Genomic DNA, 24,025 nt, shown 5'->3' on the forward strand with positions numbered 1-24,025 from the left:
ACAGTTGCTGGCCAGGCCTGACTGCAGGGGAGCTGGAAATGCTGAGTCTGGGGAACAGTCTGAGAGAAAAAGAAGCCAGACCCTTTCCAGATGTGCACAGCAAAAGGTCAAGGGGCCAGCTGCAATGCGGGAAATCTGCTTGGGTATCTGAAATAAACCTTTTTGCTCCAAGGTGGTCAGCACTAGCACCAGCTGCCCAGGGTGGCTGTGCTCCTTTCTTGGAGATACTGAAAACCCCAAAGGACAGTCCCTACACAACCTTGGAGACACTCAAAACCCCAAAGGACAGTCCCTACACAACCTGCTCTAGCTTTGAAGCTGGCCTTGTTTTAGTAGAGGGCTGGACTGGAGACTTCCAAAAGCCCACTGCTGCAGGCAAACACCTCTTGTCTGGGCACAGTCGCAAAGCAGAGGTTTTTCTTTTGCTGTAGCTTTCTTGGTGGTGATCTTCTCACGTCTGAATTTCTGTAACAGCCTCCTGTTTCTGTCAGGATTCACTGGGGTTCACTTATAGCCTATAGTACACTTCCAGGGCCATGGAATAGTTTGGGTTGGAAGGGACCTTAAAGACCATCTAGTGTCAACCGGGGGCACTGGACCAGGTTGCTCAAAGTCCCATCCAGCCTGGCCTTGAGCATTTCCAGGGCTGGAGCATCTGCAGCTTCTCTGTGCAACCTGTTACAGTGCCTCACCACCCGCACAGCACAGAATTCCTTCACAGTATGGAATTTCAACCTGGTGCTGGGGGAGCCTGTGTGCGCCCGCAGCCCCTGCTGTGCTGCCCCGGCTCCTTCTCCGCCCGCCTTGGGCCCGGGGCCGGGGCCGGGGGCGCTCGCTGCTCTGCCTCCATCGCTGCTCCACGCTGGGTTTTGGAAGTTCAAGGGCGAAGCGGATCGCGGAGGCGAGCGCACACCGGTGTGTGGGACAGGCGCTTCGCTCCATTCAGGTCCGGTCCTTCCCTGACGGCTGCAGCGCACTCCGGTGCCCCGGGCTCCACAGCGCCTTCCCCCCAGCGGCACACGGAGCCCCGCGCCCCGTCCGGACTGCGCCGGCGGGGACAGCGCCGGACGGGACGGGCGGTCACGCTGGGCAGCGCGGCGGTGGCGGTCCCAGGACTGATTCTGATTCTGATCCCGATCCCGGTGCCGGTCTCGGTCCCGCCCGCGCCCCGTGACATCGGCGGTGACGCGCTGGGGGCGGCCCTGGCGGCCCACGTGGGCGCTGACGCGGCGGCGGCGGGCGGGCCGGCGGCAGGTGAGGCGCGGCGAGCGGGGCAGTCCCGGGTGGGTGCCCCGGGCTGATGGCAGAGAGCGGGACCTGTGCCCGGCCCGGCCTGGCCATGGCTTTCCCCTCCAGCCCGTCCACGGCGGGTCTCCAGGCCCGGCCCGGGCGCCCAGGCCCCGCAGGGGATCCGGCACTGACAGCCGGGCCCGGCCGGGGTGGCCAGGCCCAGGCGGCTCCGCCAGTCCTCTAGAGGGCTGGGGGAGGCTTTTAGCCCAGGTGGGCACGAACATTTCCCTTACGAGGAGATCCGGTAGGAGCTGGGCCTGTTCAGTCTGCAGAAGAAAAGACTGAGAGGGGATCTCATCAATGCATGTAAATGGTTTGAAGGTGGGTGCAGGAGGATGGTGCCAGGCCCAGCGATAGGACGAGGAACAATGGCCATAAACTAAAACACAAGAAGCTCCACCTCAACATGAGGAAGAACTTCTTTACACTGAGGGTAGCAGAGCACTGAACAGGCTGCCCAAAGATGCTTTGGTGTCTCCTTCCTGGAGACATCCAGAACCCACCTGGGTGTGTTCCTGTGTCACCTGCTTCAGGTGACCCTGCCTTGGCAGGACTGGACCAGAGGTCCTTTTCTATCCCAACAATTCTGCCATTCTCTTTGGTGAGTTACAGGTGCAGCATGGTTCTGTGGACAGGGGACAAGCAATGGGCTTGTCCCTCAGTGCATGGCTGCCCTGTGTGCAGAGCAGCCTGGCTTTGAGGTGGTGCTGCTGGCTCCCGACTATCCAAGCCAATGTGCTTATTTTGAACGAGACTGTTCATAAAAGAGAAAGCGGAGAGGAAATTATCACAAGGATGAGCATATCTGACGAAAACATGACATAAACACTCAGGGTGGTCTACACAGACCCAGCTGCAGCCAGAGCTGCTGGCCTGGCCTCCCTTCCCCACCATGGCACTGGCACACACCCTGACACAGGGGCCCTGGTGGCCTTGGCCGTTGCTGCTGTCCATTTCTGTGCATGCATGTGGGAGGCAGGAGGACGTGTCTGCTTCCTCTGGCAGCATTTTCGTGGTTGCTCTTTGCCCCATGTGTCTGATGGAGATGTTGTCCAGGCAGGATCTGGTCTGGGCTCTTGGAGAGCTGCCTCTTGCAGCCTGAGTGAGGTGTAGATAATATATGTCTAGACAGTGGCAGATTTTGGGATCCAGCTCTGACTCTTGTCGTGCTGCAGTGGTACTTTGCATGTTACTCCTGCTCTGCCTTAATTTCTCCATCTGCAGTATGGGGAGTGGCCCCTGATAGAGTGACTGAGAAAACAAATTGGCATAAAGCAGCACACGCTTGCAAGATTTAATCATAAATCTTGACAAGCAAATGCGTGACCCTTGACGTTCCCTGTTCCCTCATGGTTCACCCTCAGTGCATCTCTAATCTTACCACCAAGAACTCAGTGTTCATGCGTGTTCAGCTCCTGGCTGGGGCATGAGAATGTTTTATGGGCGGGCAAAGTTTGTTAGCCACTTCAGTTTTGCCCTTTGCTTTCTCAGGCACAGTGGAGCTTATGAAGGCCGAGCAAAGAGCTGGATGGTATTTTGTGTGAGCACAGACAAGGGGCATCCAGACGTGGGGGACTGCAGAGACAGGTAACAAGGGAGCCTGGTACCTTGGAAAAAGTTAGGGCAGGAAATGGGGGTGGTTCTTGCACTGCTACAGCCACTAACTTAATTAAGCTGTGTTTCATTTTAATATCTGGATTGATTAAATAATGATAGAAATAGTGATAGAGAAGCTGTTTTAACTTTGTAGAGGCTTGTAATGGTGGCCAAGGGAGGAAAAGTCACCTGTTAAGACTTATAGGGGTGACCACAGTAAATGGCTACCAACTGTCTCTGAGAAAATGGCTTCTATTTCTCTGGAAACTGAAGACAATTTTTATTGTGAAGTTTGTGAAGAATCTTTTGAAGACCATTTCTTATATTGTGGGGGTTATCCAAAGTAGAAGTGCTCCTTAAGTTGGGTTTTGTTGCTAATCTACCTTAGTTGTGTTTTTAATATTGAAAGCAAATCTTTCAACAGTGAGAATACTTTTTAAAATTACTTTTTTTTTGTCCTTGAGAGAATCTCATCTTGCTAACAAAACCATGGCTTGTCAGCAAGGAGCTTTATTAAAAGGCAAAGCCTTGTCATGCCTTGCCTATTTATATGAGGCTTCTAGACTCCTGGAGACAAAGCACAGGCCAAGAAAGGAAGCTGTGTCCTTATGAGTTTGTAGAAGGAGATTCTTTTCTGCTGGCTAGTCACTATGTTGTTGTTCTCTCTCCTGTGTGTTTCACCCTATCTGAACATAAATCAGGAGCAATGTTATAGAGTATTACAGCAGCTCACTGTGGAGGACAAACAGAAACAATCACAGTATTATAAAGTTCAGTGTAGCTTGCAAACACTGTATAAAGCAATGACATTTGTGCTGGAAATAAATCTGAGGTGTAATCCCCTGCAAAGGGATGAGATACCAGTTTGAGGATAACACTAGTATGGTGCCTTTTGAGATTGATTTCCTTTTTGTGTTCTGGGTTTTAAAAGACAGTTTACCTGTGCTCCTGACTCTGTGGGCAGAGTCAGTCTCACACAAGTCTGGTGTGCTCTAAACTTCCTGTGATGAGACATGTGAATGGTGATCTTGGGTTTTCTTTACACCTGAACGCACCAGATCTTGGTTCAGGTTGTGATTGTTCACAGGGCTACTGTGTGACCTCGGGCAAATCAAACCTTGTGAAAGGGAGGCAGCTTTTCTGCCTTCCTGTTCAGATGGCAAACATCTCAGGGCAGGGACTGTGCCTTACTGTGCTTTGCCATAAGAGTGTAATGTCATCTGGGACTCCTGGTAGCTACTGAGGTGTAAATAGAATAAGTGCCTGGATAAGCAAAAAACATTTGAGACTTGCATGCTGTTTGCATCTCCCCTCTATGACCTGTTTGTAGACATGGCTGTGAAATGAGCTGTGAAATTAACTGGTCAGAATAAAATACTTCATAGCATGGCCTTCAAGCAGCACATAACCCACCTTGCCCTGGAAAGTGACAGCACTAAAGTTATAAGAGTTCTTAAAAATGTGAGAGGCCTGGGGAGAAAACCAGGAGGAGGATTATCCCACTTTGGGCACACTTTGGAGATATGAGCAAAGAAAAAGGTGGAGAACCTCTGAGGTTTAGGCTGTTTGATTTTCCTGGTTTTTCTGGCCAGTCACCCTCTGCAGCCAGCGTGTGCCTCCCACTGCAGCCATCTCCTGTGCCAGCACAGCAGCAGGGCCTGGCACGTCGCTGTGCCGGGCGCTCACCGCGGGCACTGCCTGGTCAGGGTTTGGGGGAGCTCATTGAGAGCTGCTGTTCACTGCAGTGCCAAAGGCACATCCATTGCAAAAACACACCCAGGGAGGCTGGCCTGTGCCCTTGGTTTTCCCTCTTATCTGCTGTGTGCCTTCCAGGCTGTGCCCCACCCCTGCCTGACACCAGCTGACATCTGCAGAGCATTTGCCAAAGGTCTTTAGAGAACATTCCCATGAGCATCCTTAGTTGTCCTCTGGCAGTCACTTGTGAGAGCTCAGTGGGCTGTTCCTCCTGTTACAGTTGGGTTCTTGCTAGGTGAACTAGTATGCAGCCCTGAGGTCAATGTAGCCAGTGAATACATCTCTCTGAATGTCCTTGGGAGCAGATTTCTTTTGTCTGAGTTAATTCAGTCAGCAGTTCAGGATGAAACTCTGGGCTACAGTAAAACCTCTAAAAGTTACATGTATAATTGGTCCATATCTGAGTTCCAGATGTGCATGTCTTCCTCTCCACAGCATCCCAGGCCCTAAAGTGAAAAGACTGAGAGTTTCTCTCAGTGCACTTGGTAGGTGGGGCAGTTCTGTGGGTGCTTGGCTCTCATGCCAGAACCTTTCCTGGCTGTCACAGAGTATGTCAGGTGCTTTATTCCTGGTGCTGTCCACGTGCAAGAAGGGATTGGCCAGTGCATTAAGCTTACATGTATCACCACAGGGCATTCCATTCTTCACCAGGTGGGAAAGATCCTTTCCAGGCCAGGCCAGCTTCTACTCTCTGGCCTTAACCTGACTTCTTGTTCTCGAGAAATGTAGGGACAAGACATGTGAAATTCTGGTCTGAGAGGGATGATGTTGGCATAGTTGTCCTCAAGGGGAGTTTCCAGTGGAAACAGCTTCCTCCAGCCTGAGCACATGGGTGACCTGGGATGGCTGGGGAAACACTGAAGTTTTGTGCTTTGTTTCAGTTGCAGGTAGGAAGATGAGTCCGAAAATTACAACAGAGCTGCTGAAGCACCTGCGGCAGGTGATGAAGAACCCCAGATATGTACAGGAGCCTGTCCAAGCCTACATAGTGCCCTCTGGAGATGCCCACCAGGTATGGATGGATGCATTATGGGAATGCTCATACTTTCCTTCTCTGCAAAAAATAAAAGCTAGGTATAACTAAAATTGTCCTTTGTTTAACCACTTTAATGGTTCTAGCATAAAAGTCTGGAAACCTGAGAAATATCATGTTGGAAAACATTTCTGGGGTCTGTTCAGGAGATGGAGGTCTTTGTGTTCTTGTAACAAATCAGGGTGGATGTTCCACAAACAGCTTTTCATCACATTGTCTTCAGGGAGCTCACATTGCAGAAAAGGGAGTTTTGCTGTGCCCATCCTGGCTGTTGGGAAGAAAGGGTTTACTGGGGGAGGAACAGGCCTTATCTGGGCTTTACTTTCCCCAGTAGCATCTCCTGATCAATACATACTCTCAAGGAAGGTAGCAAAGGTTTAGTTGCAGAGTTTTCTCTTTGCTGGATCCAGTTTTTGATGGAATTTGTTGCCTTATGCTAGAGCCCTTCAGATCCCAGATGAAGGGGCCTTAGGAGGGGCAGGGAAGGAACAGGCCACAGTGATGCTTCCCTTTCCATGCTGCTCTGCATCACATTCTGTGCACTAAAGACAGGAGGCAAGTCTGGGCCCAGGGTGGTAACCCATAGCAATAACTGTTGTGTGCTGCTTCCACTGTTAGGAATTTTGTAGTCCGTGACATAAATTTTAAAATGCTGAACTGCCTTTTACCTCCTCTGCTTGCTCATGTGTAAGGTTCACTCTGTTAGGAGACCCAAGAACTGCTGAGGGTTTTCCCCTCCTCAGCCATTTTCAGGAAACAAAAGACCTGAAGCTTTACTGGCACACACCCAAAGCTCCCTTTTACCCTGGGGTGTGCAAGAGCAAAATGCAACTGAATCAGAACCTTTGCCCTTGACTTGGCACTGGGGTGAGCTGGGTCCAGACTTGCCTGTGCCCTGGGACCATATGTGCAGCATCGTGTTTCCTCACAGGGAGATCCAAACTTGGGCAGGTAGGGCGAAGGCGTTTTCTGCAGCTGCTATTGTCTGCTGCATTCCTGCCTCAAGCTGCCTCTGTCCATATATAACTCTGGTTTCATTTCACTAGACATTAAATGCTGTCATGTGAGTTGAAGAATGTGACCCTCAGGACTTCTGGGTTTTTCTGTTGCTTTCTTTTCCTTGACAAAGTGCAGTTAAGCAGAGAACCCCATGTTGCTATTTCCTGCCAGGCGAGTTGGTCAGGTTTCTCTGCAGAGGGAATCTATCTGAATGGGAATGATTACTAAAAACTGCTGATTCTGGTGCCTCCTGAATAGCTGGTGCAGGGTTTTTTTCTGTCAGAGTTGGGAATTGATGCAGTTTTTGCCAATGACAGAAACCTGTTGATCCCAGAACAGCCTTATTGATTCCAGGTAAATTGTGATGACCTGTGATTTGAAACTTCTCCATGTTCCAAGCAAGGGTTTGTTTCCTGTGTGCAAACAAGAACTTTACAGCCTTGCAGTGAGATTTTGCTCTTAGGCAGCTCCCTCCATGAGTCAGAATTACTGTAGTTTAATGATACCCAAGTGTTTGGTGGCCTAAGCCATTTCCTCCCTGCAGTCCAAATAAGATATGTATTACTGTCCTTGCCTCTCTCAGCTATTCCTGAGGCTGTCCTGGCATCTGCATCACAGAACTTGTCAACAAATAGGGCTTTCCCTCCTGTGGTGCTGCCACAGGGTTTAGATTGCGGGAAACTTTATTCCTTCCTGGGTTGCAGAGGAGCCCCTGGATTGGACCAATGCTGATACACCCTGATGCTGCAACTTGCTGACTAATTTCACTTTGTAACACTGGGAATGTTGATGAGCTCTGAGTTCTGTGATGCTTTTAATATTGGTTTTCCTGCAAGGCTAGGTGGCTTAGATTATCATACTGCCAGGAGTCTTGCTACCAGTTGTATCCTTTGCTTTCCATGTTTAGTTGTGTAAGGAACTGAAAGACTTGCAGAGCTTCTCAAACACACCTGCCTCTGACTCAGACTTAACCAAGGCTGCCTTGGATTTGTGGCTCTTGCACTCGGTCCTGGATGTTGGCTGGCTCCTTTAATTTTTGAAAACTTTGATGCTGGTGATAAGAAGTCAGAGAAACAGACTTTTTCCCAGGGTGGTCCAGAGGCTGATGAGAAAGGAGGACAGTCCCAGCCAAAAGTGGAATGAAACTCAGAGTCCAACTACCTTTCATGAGTGCTGGGTGGCTACAGGTACCCAAAGATCACGAAGGGATGAAAAACCATGCTTTTAGGAATGAGGCTCCTAAACCCTTTGTGATTTGGTTTAAAATGTCAGAGCTTTTGGGATGTTGCAGTGGTAAAAGCAGGATCCATTTTTATGTTGAGTCAATCTGGAGTCTGCCCATGTGGGACTATTCAGAGACTGGAAGAGCTGCTTCTTAGTGGGAGGGAATGAGGTTTGGATTAGAGCTTGGGTTTGGAGCCAGTCACAGCTTAACTGCAGTTGGCTTCACCCTCCAGGCCTTGACTCAAAACAAATTTGGTCAGATTTGGCTGGTTGTCCACATGAAGGAAGCACCTGCCCAGCTTAGGGCCCCATGTTTGGGTTGGCAGAGGTGCTGTCTTCTCCTCAGGGCTGGCTCCTCTGACACACACTTGTGCTAAGCTGAGGAATCAGCCAAGTTGTAAAGCAGGAGATGGCTTGTGCACAGGTTGCCCTGGCGTGCTCCAGATCTTACCAATGCAGTTTGGTTTTTGGCAGTGAATCCCTCCCTCCCTCCAGGTTCACTGCAGTGTTTGTTCTTTAATGACACCAGTGTCGTGCCTCTGAGGGCAGCCAGATGCACTTTGCATTGCTGATCTTGGTTGACATTAGACTAAAATGAGCTTCAACATGTTTACAGCACAACCATGCAGGCTCTGGGGATAAGCAGCACTGATTTTTTGGGGGTTCTTCCTGGCTTAGATGAGCATTTTTTGTGATGTAGCCCCCAGTTTTGTCTGTGTGACTGACAGGTGTGGTGAGAAGCAGATGTAAAAGGACTGAGGAGGGGCAGGCTGAAGGCCATCAAAGCTTCAGGACAACCCCAGGGAAATACCTTGTTCTCACTGTGCTGTGGTCTGTGCTTTGTGTGGCACACACAGGTGTTCCCCATGTAATTTTAGCTTGTGCAAAACATGGGCTCATCTTTACACAGGGGGGGTTGCTGCATGGAACAGAACAGGTGGGTGTGCAAGAATTCAGACCGACAGATGAATGAACTGTCTTTCCCTCCAGATCACTGATACTCACTTTGAAAGCCCTTCTGCCTCATTGTAAACACTCAGAACACTCCCTGGTCTGTGAATGGGATAGCATGAGGTTTTCACAAGCAAACTAACCTGTAGTCTCTGCTGTGTTGGTCAAGAGAAATGGAAAATAAATCACTGCTCTCATTTGTACATCATTTGAGATGTATTTAAGTGATGTGATCCATGATGGAAAATTTCCAGGATCTCCTGTTGGCATTGGACCCTGGGAGATGATGTCCCACCTTTGAGCTGGGAAGTGTAGGAGAGGGGAGTCATAGCAGTCAGCAGGCTGAATAGTCTCTGGGGAGTGTTGAAATGAGGAATCCTCAGGTCTGGCATCACTCTGCCTTCGTGTTCTGTCCTGCTGCTCTGAGGCAGGCCATGGGGAAACAGACACTTGATTCTGTTCCCTCAGCAGCTTTGTCCACTCTGTCTGCTGATGCTTTCACCATTATTTGAAAGCGGCTCAGAGGTGATCATGTGCTGTGTGGGGCTGAGGGATCCACCCCATCAGCTGGAGCTGTGCTGAGGGCACTCATCCTTTCCCAAGGTGGCTGTCCTGACCTCCCCTCTCCCCACAGGAGACTTGTGACATGCTGAACAAGTCACAGCCCTGTGGGGCTGGACAGGAAAAGGCACAGGAAACTAACTGGGCCCTCATGGTCTCCATACTCCCCTCCTTTCTGCCAACTTTCACTAGAGTTTGGATAAAATGGAGGATTTCTTTGGGGTATATACAAGGAATCTTCCCTGGCAACTGGGAGCAAAAGCCACTCAACAAGATCTTCTTTTGGGCCATAAGATTTGCTGTCCCAGGGTTTAGTTTCAAAATGTTAGTGGTGGATGGTTGGTTGGCTTCTCCCAGGAGGGGGCAGACATGGCTGTTGTGGAAGTGGTTTGATGATGGAGTGATTTGGAGCAGAAATAAAGGTCCCAGGTGCTGTAATTTGTGCTGCTTGCTCTCTCCTGTGCTTTGAACCCTCTGTCTTCCGTAGAACCGTGAAGAGTAACAGATTTGAAGGGAGTATATTTTAACAATCAGGTGATTCTTTCACAGTAGGGACTAAAAGCACCTGAGAATTGGGCTGTGATTTCTTAGCTCAGTTCCTAAGATGTTTCTGTTGCCCCAGCACAGCTGGAGGCAGAGAAACAGACTTGAATTTCAGGCCATTTGTAAGGTACAAATCCAGGGGTTTTGCAGCTCAAACGTCAGTGCTGTCAGCCTGGATTAAGCTGATTTGCTGATTTGCACTAGTTCATTAACGGGCCTACTCAGCAGTTCTGACCTACAAACTTGCCAGAATGGAATCCCATAAAAAAAGTCATGTGGGTCATGTGAAGGTTCAGTTGTTTTAATTTTGGCAGTTCCTGTTAATATCAGGTGTCTGTGCATTCTCAGGCTCTTCAACATTTTGAAACAATGTATCCAGAAACACAGGTTGTAACAGGTTTAGGATGAAGATGGGCTCTTATTCCCTCTCATCCATCAAACCATGCTTTTGTGATTTTGGCTGTAGTCTGATTTTGACTAGGCAAGGAAGAAGTGAAAGCATCAGTATCTATTTGTCCCAAGTGTTAAATTTTTTACAGTCTTACCACCTTGATGATTTTCTTTCAGTGTCACTATTGCAGGAAAAAAAAAAGTCTTAAAGGAATTCTTATAAATGCGTATAAAACGAGGGGACTTCAGTGGAGATAGTGAGTTTTACAGATTTTATGTGCTGATTACCTTAAGAACAAGGGGTGCTTCTGGTTTCCCTTCCCTTCACGTTGCAGCTTCAAAGGCATGATTTGTTTGTTGCCTAAAGGGGAGGCTGAGTGTGAAATAAACGTCTGCAAACTCTGAAGCACTTCAGTGTTTACAGATGTTTGTGGGAGAAAAGTGCTGCAGCTTAAAAAAACCCACCAGTTAAACATAAATACAGTATAATCACAGTGGGATAGAGCCCAGGAATTTTTAACTCATTTTGTTCTCTCTGTGGTGTCTTTTAGGAGAAAAAGCTTATCAAAGTATTTGTCATCAGCTGATTGTTTTTTTTCCCCTGCTGCTATAAATAATTGCTGCCTCTTTTGTTTTCTAGAGCGAGTACATTGCACCCTGTGATTGCAGAAGGGCGTTCATCTCTGGATTTGATGGCTCTGCAGGTACCTTTCCAGAACTTGGGTTCTTGCATAATTTTCCTCTAACGAAATAGTTCCTCTCATGGCATAGAGGCAGGATGGAAAAGAAAATCTATCCAGCTTGTTTGGACTGTTTTATTCCCATTTCAGCATCTGCAGAATTATGTCTTGGCTACCCACTGGAATTATGTAATATCAGCAGAATAACAAGTTTTCACAAAATGTTTGACCCCTAAATGAACCTCTCATAAAGTAAAATCCTGTTAACTGTTTAATGTGGTGCCTGTAACCTGTGGTCATTTCTTTTGATGTGCAGCCAGTATGAACAGATTTTTACATTGCCCGTTTGGGCTGGGTGAATAGTGGATGGGCTTTAGCTGGCCTTTCTGTTTGAACAGAGCCAGGGCCAGAAACTCTGCATTTGGAAACTGAGCACTGTGGAAAAGTTTGCTTATCTTGCCGAGACAGGATGTTTTCTTGGCTGTAGGATAGGTCTGTGTTTCAAGAGACCTAATTTTTACCCTAGCTCTACCCTAAGCTGTGCAAATTACTCTGTTCTGTGGTTGTTGGAAAGTCACTTTAGTCTGCTGAAGTTATTTTACCCTCCAATTGCATATCATTTTAATAAATACTGGTACCTATGTTTGGAGGGTCTATTCATCAGTTCCTATGAGCTCTGGGGCCTCATTTGGAAGGTGATAAATCCAGGGCTGTGGGCTGCTGTTAATGGCTAACATGAATCCTGTATTAATTCTGCTCCTTCTGCGCAACCTCTTCATAACCTTCCTCTCTAATTGTGCCCTTGTTATGTATTTGGAAGGTCTGTTCCCAGCCTGGTGCACAGTGAGGTTTCACACCGTCACCTTGTGTTTCTTACTTCATCTTTTCAGGCTGAAGCAACTTAAAATGGGGTTTGTTTTGGGGAATTTGGTAGAAGACACAATGAGTTAATAATTGGAAACTCTGCTCTGCTAGTCTGAGTATCAGTTTTTTGTGACAGAAAGTATTGTCAAGATGCAGACTCCAAAGACTTGGATTCAGTTTCAGTTTGTGCCATGGTTTGTTTTGTTTTGTATTGTCAAGGGCAAAGCAGCTTGAGTGCCTTGCTGGGATGTCACTGCCCCTCAGCTCTCTGTTTGCATCCCTCCATCTGGAGTCAGTGAAATGGGACAGACAATGAAAGCAGCAGAAGTTTATGTTCATGTTTCCTGTTCAGCCATCTCTGCTAGAGCTGTAACATTTGGGAAAGGGGTGCAGCTGACAGCTGGGGGTGATACCCGTGTCTGCAGGCCTGCTATCAGCTGTGTTTTGTGGGTGGCCAGAGCCCAGGCTTCCTCTCCAAAAGAAGCTGGGATGGAATTCAGAGATGTACAGCATGTGACAGCAGCCAAGTTAGACCACAGTCTCTGTTACAAAAGGTTTGGAAAGCCCCACTTACCCAGTTCCACTGGCTGGCTGAGATTTGCTTAAGTTGAGTTCATCTGAGGCCATTCATGAAGGTGCATCCTTGTGCATACTGTCTGCAGTAGGATTTGGAAGGTCACAGGGCAGGGGAAACAGTGAATATCTCCACTGGAACAGGAATAACTTTAGAACAGTGATCAGAGATGCCTTTTAGGGAATTAGGGTGAATTTCAAACCCTGTCCCTGCTGTGTGTGTCTCTGCATGGTGGCTGCCCACCCTGAATCCCTTTCTGCCTCCCTGCCTAGGTACTGCCATAGTGACCGAGCAGCACGCCGCCATGTGGACTGACGGACGCTACTTCCTGCAGGCTGCACATCAAATGGATAGCAACTGGACACTCATGAAAATGGGTATGCAGGAGCCTGGGGTACTGCTCCACTGATCAACAGAGAGCAGTCACTTCCCACAAGTACAGCTTGAGCTGTAGGGATATCGCATCATGCAGGGACTTCGGGACATGTTGGATACACAGCTTCTGCTTTAGTGTCCTGTGAGAACTCTTGCCTGTGGGTCTAGACATTCATTAGTAGACATATCTAATGCATTAGCTTGGACTTTTTGCATAGTGTGGGAATGTTTCAATGTGACTGCTTCTTTGAACCTTTTTTTGTTTTTTAATCCTTGAAGGTCTGAAAGATACACCAACTCAGGAGGATTGGCTAGTGAGTGTCCTCCCAGAAGGCTCCAAGGTGGGAGTGGACCCTTTCATTATTCCAGCAGGTTGGTTTTACTTTATACTTATAACTCTGGGTAGTGCAACTGGATTTTTCTTCCTTTCTTCTCTGGCTGAGCTGTTGTGTGATGGTGTGCAGCTAACCATGTTTCAGATGTAGTGGTGGTTAAACTGTTATGCAAAACAGGCTGGATTTTGGTTTAGCCTTATATCACAAGAGTTACGTTGCAGTGCATTGACTCCAAAGCACAAGGGATGAGAAGTGCTTTCTAGGCTTGCAGTGACTTTACCTGAAAAGTAGAATTCTGATCACCTCTTTTTGTCTGTGCTTTGGCTTGTTATGGGCACTTCAGTACAAAGGTGCTGAATGCCTTGGTCAGCATCTGAGCAAGAAAACCCAGGCACAATTCAAGCTGTTACTCCTGCTTGGTGGCCTTGGGATCTCTGCAGCTTTCCCTGTAGGAAAGGGAGGTATCATTTATATCAAAGTATCCATCTATTCATGCTTCAAAACATGAGGCACGATGCAAAGGTCACTGGAGGCAAGGGGAGATACTTGCTTGTTTGGATGGATTAAGGACCTGTCTTGTGGCTGTGTGGAAATAACTCTTATCTTGTCTAGCTTAGATCTAGCATGGTTCTGCACTGGGGAGAGAACATCCTTAGGGCAGCTTCTGCTGTGGCTTCTTCCAGAGACTTCTGTCTCCCAGCTGGAGCAGTTCTTCAGCTCAAGCATGAGGCTTCAGGACTGTGAGGTTCTGTACCTGCCACTGGCTACTGTGGCATGTCTGTGGAACTGTAACTTCAGTAGATTTTGCTGTCTTTCTTAAGGGAATGGGAAAAGGAGAGGCTGGAAGGAAAGGAGAAGACTGGTTTTTGAGTTTGACATTTGTGAAGAGAGCTGTTGTTGAACATATGTGCACTCCTTAAAGCCTCCACTCTTGACTTTCTTCCCTTTGACAGACCAGTGGAAGAGAATGTCCAAAGTCTTGAGAAGTGCTGGCCATGACCTTGTGCCTGTCAAAGAAAACCTGATTGATACAATCTGGACAGATTGTCCTCAACGCCCCTGCAAGCCTCTCATCACACTTGACCTGAGTTACACAGGTGAGGAGCTGAACTCCCAATAGACATGGGTTGTTCCTATTGCCCTAAATCCCCCTTTTGCTCTTCTCTTACAGAGGAGAGTTAAACAGTAGCACAGCACAATGTGGTCACTGTGAATAATGACCCCTCTGTCCTCAAAACTTCAAATAACCATTTTCTAGAAGTTGGATGACTTCAGAACAAATCCATGGGCATCCAGAAGGCAGCTCATTTGAGACAGTTCGTATCACTTATTAGAAAGGAATGAGGAGCACAAGCATGATATGTTGGTCTGTGTTTACATCATCATCCCCAGCAAAGTTAGGAAATGATGTGGCTTTTCCTGTTGTGTTTTGCAGGGGTCAGCTGGAGAGACAAAATTGTAGCCCTCCGTTCAAAAATGGCTGAGAGGAAAGTCATGTGGTTTGTGGTAACGGCCTTGGATGAAGTAGCATGTAAGTCTTTGCATCTCCTTTCTCAGTTCTTTCTACAAAATAAATGTTCTTCCTGCTCTGGAAAGGAAGAATCATGCCAGGGTGAGAGGCCCTTATGAAAGCATGTTCATTAGACATCAGTTAACTTCTTATCAAGTGCAGTGGTGGTAACAGGTCACAAGCAGCAAGCCTGTATTTCTGCACAATGCCTCATTACACCAGTGCAGCTCCTGAGTACAGTTTTGGCCCAGGAAATACAGCAAATCACCACCTGTGAAAAACAGCCCAGGCAAAGGGAGAAGGTCACAAAGCCTGAGGCAGCGTGATGGAAAGAAAAAGACCTGTGAGATTTTCTGGCTGTTAAATATCCTGATGCTGCCTCACCCATTGGAAAATGGAGACTGTTTTCTGCTGTGGAGTCTGGGCTATAAACAAAGCAGTGCAGCATGTGGCTTTGTATACATAAAGCAAGGGTGGGGTACACCACATTCACAGTAATCTTCCTAATTGTCACAACTTCTTAAGTCAGTGTCTGCCTCTCCAGTGTTCAGCCAATGCTTTGGTTAAAACAAGTATGTCAGGGCTCGACTTGTTTTTCCAGATCATTTCAACCCAGGGTCTCACTAGAGTCCCCTCTGTGTTTGGGGCCCCAGGATGGCTGGGTCTCTACACCCTGGCTCCCAGCCCAGTGTGTAGGAAGGGAGAATGGCCAGAAACAGCAGTGATTTCCCCAGAACTGCTGTTCCTAGGACTGTGTGTCCTTTTTGCAGAAATCACCAGTGCACACACTGCTGTAGGGGAATGTAACACTGGCAGGGTGGGAGTGCTGCTCAGCCTGTGCCCCATGTCTGATCTGGAAAGATAGAAATGGGGGTGCTGTTTTCCTCACTCCAGCACTGCCAGCACAATGTCCCTAGCACTGGGTGAAGCCAACTTGATGAGGTCCCTGGGCTGTTCTGGATCTGGGACACTGAGCAAAGAGCTTTTTTTGTGAAAGAACTACTTCTGAGAGTGGTGAATATGACTCCTCCCTGGGGAGGCCTGCATGAGCAGAGATTGTATGTCTCACCTTTTCAGGCGCATCTCCAATTAAATTAATGATAAATTGGTGCCCTGAGGTGGTTTCAGATTAAATGTCTCCAGCAAAGTGAAGCTTGGTTATGAATCAAGAGTGTCAAGATGAACCACAGAAGGTCACTAGAGCAGCTCATTTTCGGGTGCCTGGTTGATTTCTTATCCTACAGGGGGAAGGGGAGAAGTTGTTTTAATTTTATCTAATTCAGTTCACTGTGTTAAACTCCAGACAAGTTTCTAGGGACAGAAAAAGAGCCACAAAGGAGATTGTTGCCTTCTTGCTGCATTGGGAGTTGGCTGAGCGAGGAAGTTTGTACCCATGCAGTAAAAAGTTCTTTGTGGCTCTTTCCTGCATTCAAGTGACCCGCTGCTTCCCTGGAGAGAATTAAGCTCTATTTTTACATTCATGGCAGAATTTGCACAGTTCAATGAATAAAGTGCTGGGTTGTAATTTAGGACATGTTGGTTCTTTTCCCAGCTGTCCTGCTGGCTGGCCTTATTGGCTTGAGTAACTTATTTCAGCTAATTGGATACCCTGGAGTTTTTATTTGACCCTAAAATCAGGAGTTTAGAGATGCTGGACATCTACTTCTCCTCTTGACTTTGTCTGGAGTTGTGTGGGACAAAATCTTTGTGAAAAATAGCTAAGACTGTACAGTCTGAATCTGAGATATTGGAGGGGCCCAAATAAGAGGCCTTTTTGAGGTATTGTAGTCTTGCCTATTGTGTTTTCCTCTTACCTCAAATGTCAAAAGGATTGGAATGAAATGACAGTTTGTAACCTTGAAGTTTTCTGGCTGTTACAAAGTGAGCTTTTATTGCATTGCATGGACCAGAAAGGACAGACCCTACCTTTGGTACATGTGTCCTTGTCTTTCCTTGCCTGTACCTGCTTTTTTCCAAGGCAGCCCTCCTTTAGAAGTTAAACACCACTTGTAACACCCGGGAGTGTTCATGCTGTGGTTCTGGTGCCATCTCCTGGCACAAATTTAGGATTGCCAGGAGTGAAGCAGTCTGTGGGATAGCTGCGCATCACAGCCTGCACCTGCGATGTCTCATTGCCTGCCTGTGTTTTTGTGCGATTGTTTTTGGCTTTCTCTCATGTTGCCGAAGATGACCCAGGACTGTGATTCTTGGTGTTCTTATTTTTCAGGGCTTTTCAACCTCCGAGGCTCTGATGTCGAGTACAATCCTGTGTTTTTTGCATACGCCGTCATAGGATTGAACACAATCAGGTGCTTGTATTCCCTTCCCCAAGATGCATTTTCTGGGGGAGAGCTGTTCTAGCAAAGTCTTTTCAAAACTACCTATGCTTGGTACTTTAGTGTCCTTTCTGAGCTCTTTTGTCTCCAACACTCGTTACCCTCCTCCCCTGATCAGAGCTAGAGAGGCAGCCAAGAGCTCTGCAGCACTCCTCAGCACCTTGGCTGGCTTGCTGGGTGACCTTGGGCGCGATGGCAGAGTCCTCTGTCTGTCACCCTGAGATAAAGTGTAGGGCCTTTGGAGCTCTGGGTGAAATGTGCCTGGCCTGGACATTACAAACTTTAGGGAAAAGTCTAATTGCTGAGTCACTTCAAAACTGCAGGGACACTGCAGGAAAGTTTCAGGGCTTATAACAGAAGGATTCTTTCCTGTGGCTGCCCCATATATTGAGCCTCAGCAAGCACAGTTCCTTTGGAGGCATCTGTAAGCTGCTACCTAGATCCATCTAAGGTAAAACCTGGCTGGGTGGGTGAGTACAGGCTGTGTGAAGGTTGAGCTGAACTTTTCAACTCAGTGGAAGTGAGGGCAATGTGATACTTAGAACTACAGTAGCTTTTCTCTTTGCAGATGGTGCCCTTAAAAGTTAGAGAGTGGCTGTTACTTGCCTCTGTTACTTTCCTGTTTCAAGCACAGTGATGGGATGTAGCCATTTTGACTGTGTCATACAAGTAGAAATGCTATCAGCTCTTTCCGCTCATTGGGGTGGCACATCCTAATTTCAAGCTGGGATTTAAACTGTGTGAAAGCTGGTGGTTAAAATGACATAGGACAAAGTAGAGTGCATAATTCATGATTTCCTTTTTCCCTGAAATGTTGCCAGAATGGTTTTTCCTTCCCTCCTTTACTCCAGCCACTGTTAGATGTGGTCTCACCTATTTGATCTCTCCAATTTGTTTCTCAGGCTCTTCATTGATGGTGACAGGATGATGGACCCAGCTGTGAGAGAACACTTACAGCTTGACTCCACCCTGGAACCCGAGTTCAAAATCCAGGTGATGCCCTATGGATCCATCCTGTCAGAGCTGCAGGCTGTTGGTGCAGGCCTCTCACCCAAGGAGAAAGTGTGGCTCAGTGACAAAGCCAGCTATGCTCTGACTGAGGCCATTCCCAAGGTCAGTGGCCCTAGCAGGGGAAAATGCTTTTCTCTTCTCTGCTCATTGTGGTTAGCAAGGGTGTTAATGAGGGCAGCTGGCCTCAGTTTCCCCTCTGCAAAGCCCAGTGCAGGCTGGAGCTTGTGCAGAAGGGACCCAGCCATGCTGAGGTATCGAGGGGTTGTTAATCCAGGGGTTGCTCCTGCTGGAGCTGCCCTTCCAACTCGCTAAGCCGATTTATCCAAAGAATTGTCAGCTTAAGATAAAACAAGTTCAGTGAGAGAGGGGAGGGAAGAGGCAGCGGGTGAACTCAGGTCATTCTGCCCATGGGTGGAGCATCAGCCTCATGTGGAAGAGCAGCAAGAACTGGTAACTTGCAGAAATTGAAGCAGGAAAGTTGAGCAGGACTTCTGGGAGAGTGCATTTGGCTTGATTTGAGTGTCTGAGGGTGGTTGCCCTTATTTAGTTCAGTGCCTTGAGGATATCAGGCAATATGTGATGTCCTTTACTGAAGGCAGGAGGGAGGAGATGACAGTTGTTGTAGCAGGGAATCTTGTGAGGACACAGATAACCTGCAGGCACTGGTTGTCCATGCACTTAGTGCATCTGCTGAGGGACAGTTGTAGCATCAGAATAATTTCTGCACAGCCATACATGCTGTATCTTGCTATCCTTTTGAACTTGCTGCCTGGGACTCCCTCTGTCCACCTAATATTCTAATAGGCATGAAAGATACCTGGGGAAGGAAGGACACAGCAACTGTGGACAAATGAGCTGGTTTCCATGCATCTTGTGTACATCTCTTGTTTGCTAGAGATCACATTCACTGGAATACCATCCAGTTTACAGTGATGTCTAGTAACTAACAGATGCTGTGAGTTAATATACAGGTTTTTGTCCCTGCCCAGGGTTAAATATTCAGACACCATCAGTCTGTTTCTAGGCCTCCTAATACAAAATACTGACAGCATAGTGTCTATGGAGCATTCAGGATAAATTGTTGTTCTTTTGACTTCAGAGTAGAAAGCTCCTTGCTGTAGTTGCAGTACTGGTCTATCCCCAGTTTGGGTAAGCTGCTGTAGTTGATTTATGTAGAGTATCCATTTGAAGAAGTACAGAAGAGCTGACCTAGAGAAAGGAATATAATGAGTTGGAGTGACTTTATTTACCCTGTGAGCACTGGAAGTTTTGGCTGGTTCTGAGTCATTACAGTGCTGCATGCCCTGTGTGCAATGGGGAGAGTCCCTGCCTCGAGGAGCTCTGTGCAATAGAAAGCAGGCAAGCAGGACTGAAATGTCTTGATTAAAAGCCACTTAGAGAGTCACTGAAAGAGCCAGAGTTTTTCCAGTTCCTCCCTGGCTCTCCACCACTTCAAAGCACTCCAGGCCAGCTGCTCAGCTGGTGTGAAGAACACCAGTGCTGGAAGTCCATCTACTGTCTGTCTCCATCAGAGCCAAATATTGACACTGGCAAAAATCCATTCCATTATTAAACACAGATCTGCAAACCCTTTACAGATTTGTTTACAGCTGCATGTAAATATACTTTTCACAGAAGATTAATAGTACTTACCAGTATCTATAAAGGGCAAGCCAAACTAAGAATCTGACTATTTATTCTGACTGACAAAAGGACTTTTCTGACTTTCTTGTGACTTCTGTAATTTAGTTTCTGCATTATGTAGTGTAGTTGTTTTGCTGTTTTTAAGAATTTGGAAATTGTAAGCCTTTAGGATTTATGTGAATTTAGTCTTTGCAGAGGATCTATTGGGCCTTTCCTTGAATTTGAGTGATACATATTTGTATGCTGATGCATTTAAAGTAGGAAACAACATGTTGCTTGTGCTGTGCTTCTGTAGGTGCTCATCCCATCTCCTGATATGTAATGGGTAAAGCAGAGAACTGGGCAAAAGACTTGGTTCTTCTTCTGATGCCAAGTGTGATGAGATTTGGGCAAGTCACCTGAGCTGGTGAATTTCTGAAGATGTGCTGAAACCATCCAAGCATTCCTGTTAATCTAGGGACAGCTGGTGTTTGAGGAAGTGTGCAGTAGTAAGGGATCAGTTACTAGTTGTTAATGCAGGGTCACCCCATCCAAGCACAGGAGAGCTTTGTCTCAAACCACTAATGTAAGCTCCTTACAGAACTGGCAGCATGTAAAGCTGAGCTTTGCAAAGGCCTTTCATGTTTCCTCAGTTCTTGATGTCTTTGTCAGAGCTGCTGATCACTAACAGTGGTGGTGCTCAGTGCTTGGTACCTGGACTGGGTACCTTTGCTCCCAGCTACTTGAGGGTGGCTGTCAGGTAACAAATCAACATGGCTTTTAGGTCATTTCCACAGCTTAAGTTCTACCATAGCATCAGGGATTAGTGTTTCTCACTGGCCTCTGGGCCTTCAGTGTCCATCAGCACCAGGAATCTATGGCTCAGGCATTGATATAGATATATGGTATTTAGGATATCCAGGTTTTCACCCTGCTTCATGACAAGCTGTTGTTTAGTTCTTTGGATTTCCCTGTGGCTGTTCTTCCTTCAGTCAGGGACTGTTTCTCCTCTCTGTTCCCCGGTGCACTAGGCTGACTGTTGGCAACCAGCATCTCACAGTGCTGAAGGTTGAGAGGGGCTGCCAAAGTACAAATTGTGGCCAGGCTGAGTTATTAAATCTGTAGGATTATGTAGTCTGACTAATCCACAAGTAATCCCTGTCCTTCTGCTGCAGGCTTACCGATACCTCACCCCATATACCCCCATCTGCATTGCAAAAGCTGTGAAGAATGCAGCAGAAACAGAAGGCATGAGAAGAGCACATGTAAGTGAAGCCTTGAGTGTCTCCTTGCACATGGCAACAGGTTTGCTTTACTTTTAGGGAAAGAAACAACATTTCCCTTTCAGTTTTGATGTTTTGGATAAAAAGCAAATAAGAATTTGGATGGCAGGATAAAAAAGGTCTTCTGTCAGACATCTACTGCTGTTGAAGCAGGTTTTTTGCTTGTTTTGCATTCCCTTGAAGAACAACATTTGCAATAGTGTGAGGAAACAGCCTTGCTCTGTGGGAAGACTGTGCAGACTTGAGAAATGTTGTTCGCAGTGTGGGCCCTTAAAGGGATGCTGTTTCCCCTTTGCTAGTTCTGTTGTCTTTGTCAGTGGAGTCTTTAAATTGTTATCACTTGAATAAACACAGCCTAAACAACACACAGAAATTCTTCAACACATGGTGCAAAGCTCAGGCCAAGATGCTCAGAAGCAGCCAGTGTCCTCAAAGCACTCTCTTAGTCTTGTCATCATGGCACTGGAAATGAGGCTGATTTCCCAGGAAGCTTCATATTTTCAAGCAAGGAATCTGCCTGTGAAACAGGTTCATGGTGGGGCTGAGCTTTTCTCTTGTTTATCTCCTGTTAGTTGTCAAGCAGCACTTTTCACAATAAGAGAAATGTGCCAGTTGAAGCAGGGCTGGCAGTTTTGGGCTTGTCCCATATTTTCTGCAGCTTCTTGGGAACCAATACTTTCTATTTCAATGCTTTTCTCTCCCTGTTTAGTTAAAGAGAAGTAAAAATAGTTGTACTGAGAAGAGGCACTTTGTCACCTGCCACCTGAGGACAAAATTGTGCCTCGTTCTTGTACACATCTCCTGCTTCTTGCCCCAACATACTGCCAGCATATAGGAAAAAAAAGGAACAAAAATGGGGGTCATAAGGCAAGAGAGCCAGAAGCTGTGTGACAGAGACTGTGTGGTGGCTGTGTGCCCAAAGGACACATTCCCCTGTCACATCACCAGATGTGTCGTGTGGTTGCCTTCTCTGGTCTGAGATGCAAGATCTTGGCTGCTAAAGCAAAATAGTCTTGAAAGTGATGTGTGGGGTAAAGCCAGACCTCACACAGTAAGATATGTCCCAGCAGTAATTATTAACATTCTTTTAACTCTCCAGGTAAATTTCCAGTGTTCATATTAATTACAAGGTGCAAAACCTGAAAATACCTCTTGGATTATCTCTTAGTTTGTGTTTCTGAAACTTACAGGTTGAATGCTTTTGCATCAAAACCTGTTTATACTGAAGCTTGATAAATCTTCTCCTTCTCAATTGCCTGTTCTTGTGCCTATTTTAACACAGATTAAAGATGCTGTTGCCCTGTGTGAGCTCTTTAACTGGCTGGAAAAAGAGGTATTGTATAACTTTTTTTAATGTGAAGGTTCTATTGCTGTGTGAAATTATTCATTGGCATAAACTTTTTGTTAGTCTTTATAGTGCCTTTACTAAAAGTGGGGAAACAGTTGGGGGTTTATCTGGTGGTTTGGGTTTTTTTGTGAGGATTTCAAACATGCTTTTGTCCAAGGCTGAGTTAATTTTTTTGAAAACATTCTCCCATTCATTTTATACAGACAAGTGAGAAATTACCTGAGCAGGCTTAGTGTAGTGTTAATGCTGTCTTGTGCTGGTTTGGTAGTGTAAATCATGAAAAAATACTCAGCTTCATACAATACTTGGGAGTTATTCTCATGATAATCAGTGTTGTCTGCCAGTATGAACAAATTTGGCATTTATGAATGGGAGGTGCAGTGAAAATGGGATAAAACCAAATTATTTGTGTATTCACTGGATTAGAAGTACTCAGTGGATGTGCAGAGTGCCAGGTGTTACACAGCAACTTACTAAGCTGTGCCACTGCACGTCTGAGTCTATTGACTTTATTTATGGGGAAGGCTTGATGCCTTCCAGAAGGTGCCTTTTTACATGTCTGAGTACCTCAAGAAGTCAGCCTCAGGGGTTCTGAAACCTAGCTCTTGCCTTGCTTTGCTTGTTTTCCAGTCCAGGGGAAGTTGGGTCACAGGTTTGAATTTCTCAAATGCCTAAAGTAAAATTTAACACACTTTGTTTTTTCTGCCACTGCTTCCATTCCTGATTTAAAAGCATGAAATTTCTAACAGCATGGGCTGCTAAGGAGAGCTATTTAAGCTTAGTGTCACCTGACAGCGAAGGGATGCTGCCTGTGCATGTCAGTGAAGTTAGTACTGCACTGACTGCTCCCTAGTCAGGGTTCAGCAGTCCTGCTGTGACCATCTCCACCTCCTTCTTCTCAAATGCCCTGCACAATGTTGCTGGGTTTGTGTTTGTCATTACTGAGGAATGAGGACAGAAAACCTGGAAAGAAGCCACTTCCAGGGTTTCATAAGGCACAGACAAGACCCAGTGTTTAAGCATACAGGGTTTTCTTTGCTTGTTTGCACTAATCCAGCCCATGTTTTTGTCCACCAGGTCCCAAAGGGAACAGTAACAGAAATTGTTGCTGCAGACAAAGCAGAGGAGTTCCGCAGGTAAGAAGTAAATCTTCTCTGAGGAGGTTTTCTGGGTGGCTTTTTTATCCGTTGTTTTTATTTTATTCTTTAGAAATGCATCTCACTTGCAGATATATTTTACCTGAGGACCTTTACTAATGGATTTATTTGAAAACTTGAAAGAGTTGGGAAGAATTTGGTCTCTTGGGAAATAGAAGTCCCAGCCCACTGGATCCTGTCCACTTTCCTTTTGAGATAGCAGTGAGGAGTACTGCAGGTTAGGACACTTAAATATGAGGCAGTTGTTTCCTTACCACAGAGAAATGTATATTTCAAAGTCAGATTTCTTCCTCTTCTCATAGAGAAGGAGCACTATTTATTTTGAGAGGTACTCCCATCAGCAGGACCTCTAAAATACCTTGGAGTAAATAAGTAACAAAGTAGAAATTGTTCAGCACATCTTCCTGGGTGATTTGGGTAGAGAATTTTCTTCTTCTAAGGAAAGAGTAGCTCTGGAAAACAGATGGCTGGGAGATGAGGGCTTCAAATTGTACATTTCTTCTACCCAAATTTGCTTGTCTAGGTGGCTTTTAAGGCCAAGGGGAAGGCTGAGGTAATGTGAAATTGAGGATGGGGCACTCCTGGTG

The 24,025-nt window shown here is 46.6% G+C and overlaps 1 protein-coding gene across 2 annotated transcripts in view; it reads left to right on the forward strand.

Annotated features, from left to right (window-relative positions):
* Window positions 1–1,205: 1,205 nt before the first annotated feature.
* Window positions 1,206–24,025, forward strand: part of XPNPEP1 (X-prolyl aminopeptidase 1) — a 30,725-nt gene continuing 7,905 nt past the window's right edge. Inside the window, exons 1-13 of one of the 2 annotated variants that reach the window (XM_064716830.1) lie at window positions 1,217–1,254; window positions 2,782–2,877; window positions 5,523–5,653; window positions 10,983–11,046; window positions 12,733–12,837; window positions 13,115–13,207; window positions 14,124–14,267; window positions 14,606–14,701; window positions 16,908–16,989; window positions 17,919–18,129; window positions 20,826–20,915; window positions 22,216–22,266; window positions 23,359–23,417. In XM_064716830.1, coding sequence (XP_064572900.1) covers window positions 5,537–5,653; window positions 10,983–11,046; window positions 12,733–12,837; window positions 13,115–13,207; window positions 14,124–14,267; window positions 14,606–14,701; window positions 16,908–16,989; window positions 17,919–18,129; window positions 20,826–20,915; window positions 22,216–22,266; window positions 23,359–23,417 — 1,112 coding nt within the window. In that variant the 5' untranslated portion in view covers window positions 1,217–1,254; window positions 2,782–2,877; window positions 5,523–5,536. Of the gene's footprint in view, window positions 1,255–2,781; window positions 2,878–5,522; window positions 5,654–10,982; window positions 11,047–12,732; window positions 12,838–13,114; window positions 13,208–14,123; window positions 14,268–14,605; window positions 14,702–16,907; window positions 16,990–17,918; window positions 18,130–20,825; window positions 20,916–22,215; window positions 22,267–23,358; window positions 23,418–24,025 lie in introns of both variants that reach the window. The other variant, XM_064716831.1, reaches the window with a different exon arrangement.

The sequence above is a fragment of the Zonotrichia leucophrys genome, chromosome 6 (genome assembly GCF_028769735.1).
Source record: "Zonotrichia leucophrys gambelii isolate GWCS_2022_RI chromosome 6, RI_Zleu_2.0, whole genome shotgun sequence".
Lineage (NCBI taxonomy): Eukaryota > Metazoa > Chordata > Aves > Passeriformes > Passerellidae > Zonotrichia > Zonotrichia leucophrys.